The following is a 14,200-nucleotide window of genomic DNA, read 5'->3' as shown; positions in this document are numbered from 1 at the left end:
GCAGTGTTTTGCACAGTGCTTAGCCAGATAACATGTCAGCACAGCTCCGAGACATCATGCAGCATGACGAACAATGATGGACTGATACAGATTTTATAGGACGAAGGGAACGTGTGCAGAAGCCAGAATCAGTCATTTCTGTATCAGTGCATCTTCATCAATGTTGCAGGCAGATTTGTCATATTTGCAGTTGAGATGATATATAAGTGTGCCTTGAGATAACAATGAGGGAGTGTTCAGTGGGTTATAATGCAATCATGTTTTCAATAGAGGAGAACAATGATGAGTTTTAACCTGCATGAGAGGATTTATTTTCCAGGGAGCAGCAACGTATCAAGTTTTGCTGGATAATTTGGTAGCAAATGACACCGCACTGGAGTCCTGATCCTCCTTGTAAGGCCAGTACTGACCCGCCTTTTAGGTTTTGGCAAATTAAATCCAGAGGAAAAAACTACTCAATTCTTTTAGTTTTTTAGAAGTTCGAACTTCTCTGTCTGTTACACAGACACTTGTAAAGGGATTTGTGTGCTATTGTGTCAGGCCTTTACACAACAAAGCTTTTTGCTGCGGGCCTGATGAACTTTCTTTGCCTCTAACCTAAGATGAACTTTGTGTTGCCTCTGTAAATGAGGTCACAAATTACAGGAAGGTCGTGGTATTGGAAGAAAACAGGACGGAAATAACATAAAGTCAAGGATGGTCTAGTGAGGACGTGAAAGGTTAAAGCAGCTGTAGTCTTGGCTCTAGTGTTTGTGGATGCGTTTGCCTAATCTCTGCCCCTCAGCCAGCTGACCTTTGAATTCCCACCACGCAGGGAGGGCAGTCAGGGTGTCTTGTTGTGGTTGTGTGTGTGTGTGTGTGTGTGTGTGTGCGTGCGTGCGCTCGCGCGCGCATGGGAATGCATGCGGCTGAGGAGAGTGCATGTGTTTATGAAAGGGTAAATGTGTTTGTGTATGTGTGAGACAGACAGTGGCGGAAAAGCCGCCCAGGGTGTCACAGAGGTCCTGGCAGCCTGGCAGCTCTCCACATGCCATGGCGGATGGTTGAAGGGGTTTGAACAGATGGTGGGAAGAAAATATGGTCGGCATGTGTCTGTGGGTACACCTTTTATACAAGTATAGAATTACATATTATCAGTTAATGTTCAAACAACACAAATCATCACTGATGTCATCAGTAAAATGCAAAAAGTGTGTAAAAGCTACACAAACACCAAAACCTGTAATAAACAATGTAAGAGAAAGTTTTAAATAAGTAAAAAACACTTCCAGAAAATGTAATGACTTCTTTATCCATGTTAACATGTGAAAGCAACCTGGGACTGTTTCTGTTACAAATTCAAATTAACAAACCAAAAACCATGGGTTTCAAATCACATTTTGATTTTTCAAAACAGCCAAAAAAGGTTAATAGTTCTTCAGTTCCCTCACCATTTTTTTTGTACAATAATAGAAAACGGAAATGTATGTGGATGAAACCCTGTAGGGTTATAAAATGTCCCAAGAAATTCCATACCCTTTACCCTACCATACCGTTTGGAGACAAAGATGAATATTAGTCCACTGACGTGGGCGTGTGTGTATGTGTGTGTGTGTGTGTGTGTGTGTGTGTGTGTGTGTGTGTGTGTGTGTGTGTGTGTGTGTGTGTGTGTGTGTGTGTGTGTGTGTGTGTGTGTGTGGTCCAGAGAGTACATCTGTCCTCCTGGCTCCCACAGCTTGCTCGTCTGACCCCACAGCTGTCCTGTCACTCTCATGCTCCATTACCACCCATACATGTGCAGTCCATACATTTGCGATGTCACGTGCAAATTCTGGAGGAAAATCCTTCAAAGACATATTTTGTTTTGCAGTTGAATAAAACGTTTGTCTTAGACAGGTTTTTTTTTCCTGTGACTGTGCATTTTCAATTTCTCAATTGTGTGTGTGTGTGTGTGTGTGCGTGCGTGTGTGTTTTTTCCTGAGCAGGGCAGAGCGGCTTGGGGAAGTCCACTCTGATGAACACACTGTTCAAATCAAAGGTCAGCCGTAGGTCAGTTCAGTCCAATGCTGAGGAAAGGATTCCCAAGACCATCGAGATCAAGTCCATCAGTCACGGTTGGTCATTCTTCAAGTTTAGTAACAGCTGTGTGTGTGTGTGGTGTGTGTGTGTTTCACCCTGCTGATTTTTTTGTGTGTGTCCAATAGAAATACAGATGAAATGACTTTTATTTGTCCAGATATTGAGGAAAAAGGCGTGAGGATGAAGCTGACCGTCATCGACACTCCAGGATTTGGGGATCAGATCAACAATGAAAACTGGTGAGCTGAAACCACTGACGGCCTCAGTGGCAACTGGTAAAGTTGAATCCTTCCTTACATCCTTACATTTGTTTGGGTTTTAATCTTTATTCATATTACATCTTTATCAGAATCCATATTTCATCATAACCACATTGTAATCTCATCACTGTATTATTTAACTCCCTCACGCGTCATTAAAAAGGCGGAATGACAGCTGTAGAATGACATGAGACTCGTCACGTTCCTTGAGAATAAAAAAGATACAAATCATGAGAATGATGCATAATAACAGACAAAAAAACATTGCTATTTCACAGCTTCTCTCTTCCACTTACTTTCATTTGCATGATAGGTTTTTACTGCAGCTGAGGTTCATCGTAGATGAAAAGGGCCTTTTTTTGGGGGGGGGGGGGGGGGGTTGGAAGACCTGCTCTTGAAGACCAAAGCACTCGAAGCCTCGAGAGGGATTATAAAATGAAAGCGAATCGGTGATGTAAGAGAGTGCTTGAACATTAAGAGCTTCATATATAGTTAGAGGGACCTTGCTATCAGTTAGTGCAATGTAGCTAAAATTGGAGTGATATGGGTTTTTTTTTGTGTGTTTTTGTTCAAAGTTGCGGCAAAGTTCTGGATTACTTTTTGTAAAAAAGAGCAATAGTGCACCACCTAATTCATCGCTATTAGTCTCAAGCGGTTCGATCAAGTGGGCTTTTGCAAAGCTAGCCTCTCATTCTCATACTTGTTTTCCTTTGTTAGCTGGCAGCCCATCATGAAGTTCATCAATGACCAGTATGAAGCGTACCTGCAGGAGGAAATCAACATCGACAGGAAGAAGAGGATCCCCGACTCCAGGGTCCACTGCTGCATATACTTCATCCCTCCCACTGGTCACTGGTAAGGACACATGTCAGCGAGATCAAACAACCATGTGGCCCCAGCTCGTACTTGTTCATCATCCCACTAGTTTCTCCCACAGCTGCAGTGATGAATCAGACCTTCTGGGAATTTCCCCTGATCCATTGTCTGTCCACAGCTCTTCTCCAGCTCTTTATTTCTGTCTCCTTCTCCAGTGACCACATATGCAGCTCATTATCTCCTCAGAGACACTCGAGTATCACTGGAGGCGTCACTTTACACAAAGAAATTTCACGCTTGATTGCTGTAAAAACAGTGAAACTTTTATCAGCATGCAGAGACGATGAATAGGATGAATTTTAGTGGTATGGTAATTTCTTTAGATGAGATGCAAACAGAAAAGCACAACAGGGACTTTTAGTTCTTGATGTAGTTCCTGAGGTTAGCAGGAACTTTTAGTCACTTTTGGCGTATTTATAGACTCATTTCATTTCCTGCAGACTCACCCTATCCACTCCTTGCCTAACCCTAACCACTGACCCAAAAGTTTGTTCCACCAACCGGGGATGCAGCTTTTGTCCCCAGTTGCACTCGCTGCCCCCAATTAACTGGTCCTAGGCCAGAAATTGACTTAAGTCACACCCACATGCGGAAAATGTCGGTAATGACTGTTTTTGTGGAGATCTGTCGTTGACATTCCTTCATCCATTAATGCATTCCTTAGCTACTAATGCACCTATGAGCAAATCTGAGTCTTCAGTTACTGAAAGTTTCAGGGTCCCACCAAGCACAGGGTCGATCCCAGTTTTCAGACCCAATTTAATGGGGGCACATTAGAAGACACATGAACAAAAATATGTACAGTTTCTTCGGACCACGTAACTAATATTCATGCAGGAGGGATTTCACTGTCCTAGTCATCATTCTTTTGACTGGGAGATACTAAATGTTTGGAACTTACAGCGCGAGACTGGATTTCAAGTCTTTCGGTTTTGCCAGTATACCATTGCAGACTTGACTTCAAACTACATTCCCTCTCTTGTTTGGTCCCTCATTAGGGTCATGTTCTCCTGGTCAACTCAGTAATTCGTTTGACTTGTGCAGGGAGCATCACTAGCACACACAGCCTAGACACTCGTGTATTTATACTCTATAGAGGCACCTTGTTATGCAACTGATTCTACCATTCACACTTGCCAGGAAACACACAAGCAGACTCTTGTGCAGTCTGTAAACACGCTTGTTCGCTAACCATCTTGACCTCGTATGTCAGTGACGGCTCCATCCGCTGCTGCTTCATGTTTCTGCCCACCAGTAACTCAACAGTTGTCCACTTAAATGTCCTCTCTTATCAGAAGGGGATGAATGTGTCCCGTGATTTGACAGCCCCCCCATCATCATCTGCTCATATCACCGCAGCTGCTGCTTCAAGAAACGTGTATGTGTGTTTTTGCACATGTGTTGTGGGTTCCTCTGGGCTGCGGCTACGCTAACACCACTGTTGCTATGTGACAGCCCAGTTTGTGTGTTGTCTTGTTTACAGCTGCACAGTTCAGCCAGTAACTTGTGTGGCCTTTATGATATATATATATATATATATATATATATATATATATATATATATATATATATATATATATATATATATATATATATATATACACACACACACACACACACACGTGGCATACATGAGCATAAACACTCCTTTTGACAGCAAAGACGCTAACATCTATCTGCCAGCGATGTGACAGCCAACCGAAATTGTAGGCATGAGAGAAAAAGAGCGAGCTCTGTAAGGGCCACCATTGTGACCTGACATGGATGAATGTCTGTACTCAGAATTGAAAAATACAGATGCCAGCAGCGCATGTTTGTAATTATTCTTCTTTTGACAGAAAGTTTAGATTTAATCTAGATAAAAAAACAACATAAATTTTCTCTGGACAAATTGTATTGTCTAGTAAAACCAGCTCTATTCCTCAGCTGAAACTCTAAATTAAAGACTTTGAGTGTCTAATACAGAGCCAAGTCTCTACCACAGTCCAAAAAAATGACTGGCAGGAAAAAAAAATGATAAGAGAACCTCCCTGGCAGCTCTTTTTGGCTTCTATCACTGGATCACAGCTGTTTTTTCTCCCTTATTTCTAGTTTTTGTAGAAGAAGAAGAATCTCAAACAGCAACTTAATTATCGTTGCTCTAATGTAATTTGCATGTCAGCAATTTGGGTTTACGTTGCTTCAGTGGTTTCGCATAGATGAACAGTGGCCGCTGAAGCAGTTGGCAAAGGCAACCATTTCTGATCATGGCAAAGTCAGCCACACTGTTTCCCCTCTGGCTGGTCTTGTCATTACCTCATTTAACATGTCTTCTTGAGAAGAAGGCTGCACTTTGACTCCATCGACTCACAACTGTTTTCAGATCCGTTTCAAAGAAAATAGAGGTAATAGAGGGCAAGCTACACTGTGATTGGCTGTTCTCCCAGTTTCAGTTTTATCTCAGAGCTCACATCTTGGGTTTGCTCTATGTACGTGGGGCAATTTGTGTATGCATGCACCATCAATTTGACATTGTTTTTGTCTGTGAAGCACATGTTCCCGTGCCAGGATACATGTGCATATGTGAAAAAGCCTGGTCATGTATACTTATGACATAGCTCACATTCTTGGTGCATTCTTGTATCTGCATATCTACATTTTATGCATTAGGATACATTAGCATCAATTTCTATCCATTTTCATGATCAAACCTGAAACTCATCAATTTTCATTTGGCCTGTTGTTATCCATTGTCTCTGTCTGTATGACCCCTGCCAGTTACACTCTCAGCATTTGATGCATGGCTTCAAACATTAGAGTTGCTCTTTTTCTTCCTTCCTCTCTGTGTGTGCATGCAGCTGCCCCTTGGTTTTTGAACCAAGCTGGCCTTGCTTGCCTGGGACTAATTGGAGGGCAGAATAGACGGCACGAGGGGAGTGAGTCTCGAGGAGCAGCTGAAGGCAACTCTGAGTCCAAAAAAGAAAGAAAGAAAGAAAAAGAAACCCTCCAACGGAGGACAGGGAGAAGTAGGAGACAGTGTTGACTGACACAAAAATATTGTTTTAAATTGTTGAAGCAAACATGACGTTGTTGTTGCAGGGGAAAAATAAGAACATGAAAATGAAATGGTGTTACAGTGGAGTGCTTACATGCAAATTTGCCTTAAATATAAATGCCCGACTACAGGAAATGAGCCCCTGTCTAAAGACACATTAGCATCTGTAGAACCGGTGCCCTGAAAGCATCTGACTGACAGGCAAGTAGTGCCAGGGAGTCTAGGAAAAGCAGAGCGGCATGTTAAGTATAATGTGGCACCATAAGACATTAAGTTTGACTTATTAGAATGGAATAGACTATGATTGCCATCTAGTGGTGGTTTTTGTCATTACATTAAAGTCAAAGGAATTCACATCCTGGTAGATCTGAGAGGAGCTGCTGAATCTGAGCAGATGAACAAGGGGGTTGTTTTTTTATCCCAAAAGATTGGCCATTTCTGCAGGTTGTGCTTTTTCTACATGAAGCCCTAAAGAAGAAGAAGAATCATCACACAGATTTAAGAATCTACCTACAAATCATTGTTGATTGCAAAAATGCAAGTAAGATACACAAATGCAAGTGATGTCCATTGTAGATTGTGTACTTGTCTAGAAAGTGCAGATGGACATAAGCTAATAGCTCCCAAGATTTGAGAAGAATATTACTCTGCACATGGGTAGACACAAAATAAACTAAAAATGACCAAAATGTTGGTAACTCCACTTTAGGGTTGCATAACTGAACTTTTGGAGAAAAAGAACCACTATGTACACATCCCAAGGTTCAGTTCACTTTTAATTATTTATTTATTTATTGGTACTAATGAGGAAAAACAAAAAAGTTTTGTCAGTGCTGCCATCGCTGAGAACGTGAAGCGAAGGGTACGGACACCATAGCAACGGTGAGTGTAAATAACAACACAGTGCTCTTAGTTATGTCATTTATCCAGCGCTGTTTTTTGCTTGGAATGCTTTTCTTCGAAATGCTCAAAACCAACTCAACCCGAACTAAAACTATGACCCAAAACTGCAGCACAAACTGAAACATGGGTTATCGCACCTCCAAATAGATTCGCTCCATGAACTGACGTTCTGTGTTGTCCTCCTCTAGTCTGAGGCCTCTTGATGTGGAGTTCATGAGGCGTCTCAGTAAAGTGGTCAACATCGTCCCGGTCATCGCCAAGGCTGACACGCTCACCCTGGAGGAGCGGGACGACTTTAAACAGACGGTGAGACGGGTCTGTGTGTGTGACTGAAATAATGTGTGTGTGTGTGTGTGTGTGTGTGTGTGTGTGTGTGTGTGTGTGTGTTTGTGTTTTCCCATGCGGTTAGTTCATCGTACAACCCTCTGTTTGCACGTTCCTCCCATCACACCTGCAATAACCTAAAACATGTCTTTAACATCTAAAATAAGAGTGCATTAGCAGGTCAAACGGTTGGTGCAAACATGTGTAGGCTGTGTACCGCCGCAACCACAGGTCAGTTACATATGAAGAGCTGCCAGGCACCACAAACAAAATCCATCTGGGTAAACACACACTGTACATATTCTGAAAATACCACAGCATTGACTTTTTAAAAGTCCAGACGAAAACATTTAAGAGCTATTTATCTGAATACCTACTGAAGTGTTTTTCTCAACCCCTGATTTTGCAGCTAGTGTCTTCACAAGAGCCGTCCACACACTCTGACACAAGCAAATATCTGCACATTAACACCACACAGAGTAGCTGCAGACAAAATTATAGGTCACACGAGTCGGCACAGACTTGGAAAGCTTCGTCTTCTGGCCTGCTGTCCCTCTTTAGTGTGCGGTGTGCTTTTGCGTGGTGTACAATAGCATTGATGGTAAACCAGCGTACAACAGAAGAGTCCTCAGACTGACTGTCATCTCACATCTGTCTGCCCTTCACCTTGGATTTCCCTGCTACATCACGTTTTTCAGTCGGGTCTCTGCTGTGGCCTGTTTCTGTCTGATAATTCTCCTTCCGAAGAAGGCAGACAGCCCACCTGGCTTCCTCCATCACTTCCTTAATATCTCTATCCCTCCCACCTTATTCATTTCAGAGATCCACAATGGCTACCTTGGCTAGCACACCCCACCATGCCTGTTACATTATCCAGTAAGAACAAAGCAGTGGCTGGACCAGGCACTGGCAAAGGCTTGCAGCCGCAGGGCTTGTAGATTGCTTGTTTGGGTTGGCTGAACAAGCGCAGTATGACCCTGAAGATTATTGACTAAAAGCCTCTCGTGCCAAATGTTTTTCCCCCAATGTTCCCTGAAGCAACTTGACATGCAAATAGAATAAGAGGGATATTTTGTGTGTGTGTGTGTGTGTGTGTGTGTGTGTGTGTGTGTGTGTGTGTGTGTCTGGTCCTTTTAAGCAACAGTTGATGTGGCTTCTTTGTAGAACGTAACTTGGTTTGTGTCCTATAATGTAACCATGAGAAAGCGTCCAATGATAAACAATGCAGTGTTTGATCGTGGATCAAGTGGAAACTGAGGCAGTGAGCAGTCATTCATTAAAAGGACATTTCTCCCAGAAGCTCGTCTGCCTTTTTGTTCACATCCTTGTTGGTGTAACGGCCATTATAAAGACATACAGAGACAAACACAACAGAGTAATGAGCTCAATGGTAAAATAATTTCCTATGGATTACTCGGACTAGATTAAGAACTAAACATAATGCGTTACTGATGCTAATTCCAGTTTCCAAACAACAAGATAATAAAAGTATATTTCATCATAAGTAACACTTAAAACACTTGAAAGTAAGTGGCCAGTTTAACCAAAGCTTAGCTGAGTTGTTTTGTTTGCACTCCAGTTACCTTCGCCTACCCCATCATCATCTACTACCTGTAATAAAAACTGAAAAATGATGTAGGTTCGTAGGAACGAGGAATGTTTTTGTGTTACCTGTATGTCACTTTAATGTTCCCCCTCTATACTGTAGAGTTTTTTTTTTTTCCTTTTTGCATCCATTCATGTTTTTTTTCTCTGCCACTTTGGCTTTTGTTGCAGATCAGGGAAGAGCTGCGAGCCAATGGGATCGACGTTTATCCTCAGAAGGAGTTTGATGAGGATGCAGAGGACAGGCTGATCAATGACAAAATCAGGGTAGGTTGGCAGGTCTGCAGTTTCTCTGTAAGAAATTTTAAAATCCAGGATTGTTAAAAAAAGGTAAGCATTTTTTCTTGCAAAGGAAGCAAAGATTCTTGGGGCAAAGGTCAAAGTTTCAGGGCTTCAGGTATAGCATAACATACCAGGGTGGAGTCTTCCTCCCCTTCTGTTTGCCCGTCATACTTTTAAGTCCTACTCAGAGTCTTGAGATGCAAGAAAAGGGATGATAGATGATTGGATTATTTCATGAATTACGCGAGGGACAGCAGATAAAATTAGAAGGTAATTTGTCATCAGGTGATAGCAGATTAGAAGATCCATTGTGTGCCGCCTCTTCTGTTCTCGTGGACAGTTTACCTGCTAGGAATCTTAACACCGGATGCATCCAATCCCAAAGTCATGAGCCTTGCCACCAGTTTACGCTTTGATAGTCATGTCTTTGTTGTAGAAACAAATCTCTCCGTTAACCCTTTCATAGCTCTGCGTGTGTGTTCGCATGTGTGCGCTCAACAGGAAATGATCCCTTTTGCTGTGGTGGGCAGTGACCAGGAGTACCAGGAGAACGGGAAGAGGATCCTGGGGAGGAAAACAAAATGGGGCACCATAGAGGGTACTACGAACACACACACACACACACACACACACACACACACACACACACACACACACACACACACACACACACACACACACACACGGATGCGATTTCTGCTTCCTAACAGACCGTGGAAAATGAATCATCTGTCAGGATGGTGTACATTTCCTAACAACCACGATTCACCCATTGTCATTTCTGTTCTCTCGGCCACTACCAGCGATCAAAGTTGAGATTCCTAACATTTGTAATCATCATTGATATATCCTATAACTGCCCATCCACATGGCTCAGTGATTGTCAGACTCTTGGATCTGGTCCGTATGTGTTGAGCTGACGAGGCTTTCTATCGTCATCACTGTCGCCATCATCAAACAAGCCAGGAGAAACAGTTCCACCAGAAGATTCTCTGTCACATTCTTTGTAGTGAGCATGTGTGTGGCTCCAGACGCGCAGGTATAAAATGTGGCCAGCTTATTGAAGCATCTGTGTACGTGTGACTGTCTGAGTCGAGGGACGTGTACTGTCGGAGGAGGAGGAGGAGCAGGCTTACAGAGACAAACACACACTCCATCAGGCTCATGTTCAAACTCATTCATGAAAGGTTCTGATGCATAAAATGAGTTCTGACAGACGATTGGACTTTTTTAGCCCTTCATCTAGTCTTAAAGACAGGAAGCGCCTTCTGCCAGATACAAGAGGTACAGACATGTCAGAGTTAGCTTGTCGTTTCTCTGTTGGGTATTAAAGTATTTTGTATCAGAGCCATCAGGCTTTGCTTCCTGTCTGTAAGACTAAATTGAGGGCTGAATGTTCTATGATTGAGGAACATCGTCTCCTTCCCGGGAAGCTATAGTGCACTGGCTGTATCATACAAAAAAAACATCCCATTTTTTAATGAAATCATTTGAATATTTTATTCCTAATTGTTTGTATCTTGTGTTTTACTTGTGTTTTGTCTATTAAAGTTTCGCCAACATTTTTTTTCTCCTCACAACTCACATTTAAAAAAATGACCATCCATTGCTACTCAATTGACTTGAGGTCATATGTGTGGGAAAAAAATTAGATAGAGGAGAGAAGTTTTTGCACTTTTGCTTGCATTTTTACATCCCTGTATAAACCTTGAGTAGGTTAAACAAGGCCTGCTTCAGGAATCTCAACTCAGTGTTTGAAGTATGTTTCTGACAACACGTTTACACCACAGAAATAAACTTTAAAAGACAGACGGACAATCAGTAATTTATTTTGCAACCTAAATAAAATCTCCTCCGTCCCACGTGGGGGTGATGAATCCCGACCCAGTCTTTGGGAAAGGGGAATCCGGACGGATGCTTTAGTAGGAAAAACACAGAGACTTTGTGAAAACTGATTGCACAGTTTAATGTGAATCTTAAAGGTCAGGCTAGTCAAGTGATTGTCCTGCTCTTCCAGATTTTGAAAAACATGGAATGACAAGACCCCAATGAGATACACACTAAAAATGATGACATTTTAGTACCATGAACCCTTTTTCTAAATCACTCTGTGTGTTGTGATGTGAACGCCGCAGAGCTGCGGGGTGAGAGAGAGGTGTGGACTGTGGGACAAATGCCGTCCTGTGCTGTGTTTGAGAACAATAGCTCAATTCTATTAATGCCAGGAGGTGGGAGAGAAAGCGAACAAGGAAAAGGAGGAGAGAGGAAGCTTCTGGGCTGCCGGACTTGTCAGCACCAACATCATAAATTAGACCTCCGAGGAGAAGCCAGACGTCAAGTGTAAACCGCAAAAGCAGAAACATGTTTTTCAGGGGTTTGGGGAACAATTAGTAGGCATGCATGTAATTATGTGGGATGTATGCAGGGACGGCAGGAGTTGAAAGGGTAGATAGCAAGTTTTCTCAGAACGCCGCTAATCAGCACCCAGCAGTTACACCGCTCTTCTCCTTTCAAATGGAATTTAATTTCCTGCCTGTGCATTTCAAAGCTTAACATAAATAGCTCCCTCCTTTTCTTTCATTTACACTCTTGACGTAATCTATAATTCAAACGTGTGTTAGCCCTACTAGAGGCACCAGCAGTTTGTCACTGGGAGTTTATGTGAAAACGTCTCACTTAAAGAAAAAGAAAGGAGGGGGGGGGGTGTATTAAATTACTGGAAAATGGAGGCGTGTGTTATAGTGGTTTAAGAAAATTGCTGTGGATGACGTGCGAGAGGGTGTCCTTGAGTTGACTCGTGAACAACACCGCCATCTTGTGTTGAAGAAGGTAATGGCAGCTATGGCAGGAGCTGGAGGGAATGATCATAGTTACGTAGGATGGCAAAAAAAGAGATTAATATAAGCTATTAATTGCTGCTGTTTTCCACTGCATTGACCCAGTACGTAGAAGACAAACTGCTGTTACATTTTAGGTTAAAAACGACACAAAAAATGAAGACAACAGCAAAATACACTCACTTTAGAAAAGGGTGAATTGCTAGAGGTATTCTGAGAGATTATTTCATAGATTTGTGTGTTTGCCTGCACATGTTAAGTTTATGTAATTAAACATTTTTCTCTACTTTCTCTCTTTGCAGTTGAGAATATTGCACATTGTGAGTTTGCTTACCTGCGAGACCTCCTTATCAGGTAAAACTCAAAATGTTACTGTTGTAGTCCGCATAGGCTTCTGCTAAATCAAAACAAAAAACAAAACCTGTGAAATTAACTGTAAACCTCTCAAACTCCACTGATCTTTAGTGTTTTGTTGGATTGTGCTTTGTTCTGCGACGTGAGACCGAGACCGACGTAAAACGAGTCAGGAATTTCCTCTGGAGAATTTTATCGAGTTTCTAACTGCAGTAGTTTTGAGGCTTAAATGCTACACGAGTCCATATTCGCTTGAGGAAGATTACTGCCCCCATGGAGATGCTGAATGACGGAATGCAGTTTCTCTGATCATTAAAGTCAATCATTAAACAGAATATGATCATGCATCAATAAAGCCTCACTTGGAAAGCTGCTGGTAGAGGTGGGGCAATATGCCCATGTGGATTTAAATAAACATTAGGCTTTATAATAGATATTTTCTAAAAAAAAAAAAAAAAATGTGGACATTTCTATGTATGCTCCCTCTCTTTTTCTCTTTCTCTCTCTCTCTTTCTCTCTCTCTCTCTCTCTCTCTGGTGAGCCTTCTCCACATTTTTCTTTAATATCCCTAAAAACCCTTACTTCCTTTGTCCATGGACCCAATATATTAAGCACTGTCCCGATGCTTTAATTCAGCCGAATTATTTATTACATATCCCACCATTATGACTCATAGACAGCTGCCGACTGGAGATGGGCGGATCACAGTTATGACAGTTAATCCCGTGTGGGGGGCGAGTTGGCTCATAAACTTTTACATTCTGATTAATAGTGGATGGGTTGCGGGGGGGGGGGGTAATACATTGATAATGGGAAAAATATAGTGGGTGTCTTCTCTTCTCATTCTGTGGAGTCCATCTTTGTCTGTTGTCATGTCCACTTAAACTACAGTACAAGAGGAGATTGGTCTTATTAACGCTCTGTGTATTATTTACACACCCGAGTGCAGCACCCGATGCCTAAAATGATTGCGCTACAGTCGTGGAAGTACTTGCCGCCTTCGTTAAAATGTCTTTTATCTTTCAGGACGCACATGCAGAACATCAAAGACATCACAGGCAGCATCCACTATGAGACGTATCGCGTCCGCCGGTTAAATGAATCCAACACCCACTTCACCTCTCAGCCGCCTGCCCATCCCGCCGATGCTCAACCGAAGGCTAACGGTCAACCGGAGGAGCTGCCCAGCGCCGTGCAGGCCAATGGAGTGGCTGCGCCGCATGAAGCCCTGTCCCACGAGATGTAGAGGAGAACCAAGATATCAGGACACAGCCAGGCAATAAATATACACCTACTCTGTTTACAAAACCAAGCCCACATGCAGACAAACGTACACTCAGGCTGTGAAGATGATTTTTTTTTTTAACCACATTTTTTGGGGGGGGGGGGGGGGGGGTTATCATTAAGTTGCAATACATTTTACTCTGCAGCAAGTTTTTTTGCATCTTTTTCAGATTCAGACCAAATCATATACATATATTCACTATAGTTCCAGGTAGAAGTAGTCCTGCTCATTTTCCAACTCCCCAATGCAATCGAATCTTTGTGAAATATACAGTAAAAGTGCTGTGATGTTCAGAATAAAAGCTTAAAGAACATACTAGTATAGTTCTAAATTAGCGATAACATTAGTGCCACTGGCCTGGTCTGCTTTGTGTCGTGGTATA

The 14,200-nt window shown here is 42.3% G+C and overlaps 1 protein-coding gene across 3 annotated transcripts in view; it reads left to right on the top strand.

Annotated features, from left to right (window-relative positions):
- Positions 1-13,919, top strand: part of septin9b (septin 9b) — a 71,201-nt gene extending 57,282 nt beyond the window's left edge. For all 3 annotated transcript variants that reach the window (XM_086211262.1, XM_086211263.1, XM_086211261.1), the window contains exons 4-11: positions 1,965-2,093; positions 2,216-2,297; positions 3,036-3,173; positions 7,320-7,437; positions 9,232-9,327; positions 9,844-9,940; positions 12,482-12,533; positions 13,560-13,919. In XM_086211262.1, coding sequence (XP_086067388.1) covers positions 1,965-2,093; positions 2,216-2,297; positions 3,036-3,173; positions 7,320-7,437; positions 9,232-9,327; positions 9,844-9,940; positions 12,482-12,533; positions 13,560-13,779 — 932 coding nt within the window. In that variant the 3' untranslated portion in view covers positions 13,780-13,919. The remainder of the gene's footprint in view (positions 1-1,964; positions 2,094-2,215; positions 2,298-3,035; positions 3,174-7,319; positions 7,438-9,231; positions 9,328-9,843; positions 9,941-12,481; positions 12,534-13,559) is intronic.
- Positions 13,920-14,200: the final 281 nt, after the last annotated feature.

This window comes from Aulostomus chinensis, chromosome 8, assembly GCF_037954235.1.
Source record: "Aulostomus chinensis isolate RoL2024-O1b breed Wild chromosome 8, RoL_Achi_v1.0, whole genome shotgun sequence".
NCBI lineage: Eukaryota > Metazoa > Chordata > Actinopteri > Syngnathiformes > Aulostomidae > Aulostomus > Aulostomus chinensis.
This window is presented reverse-complemented; position numbering and strand designations above follow the sequence as displayed.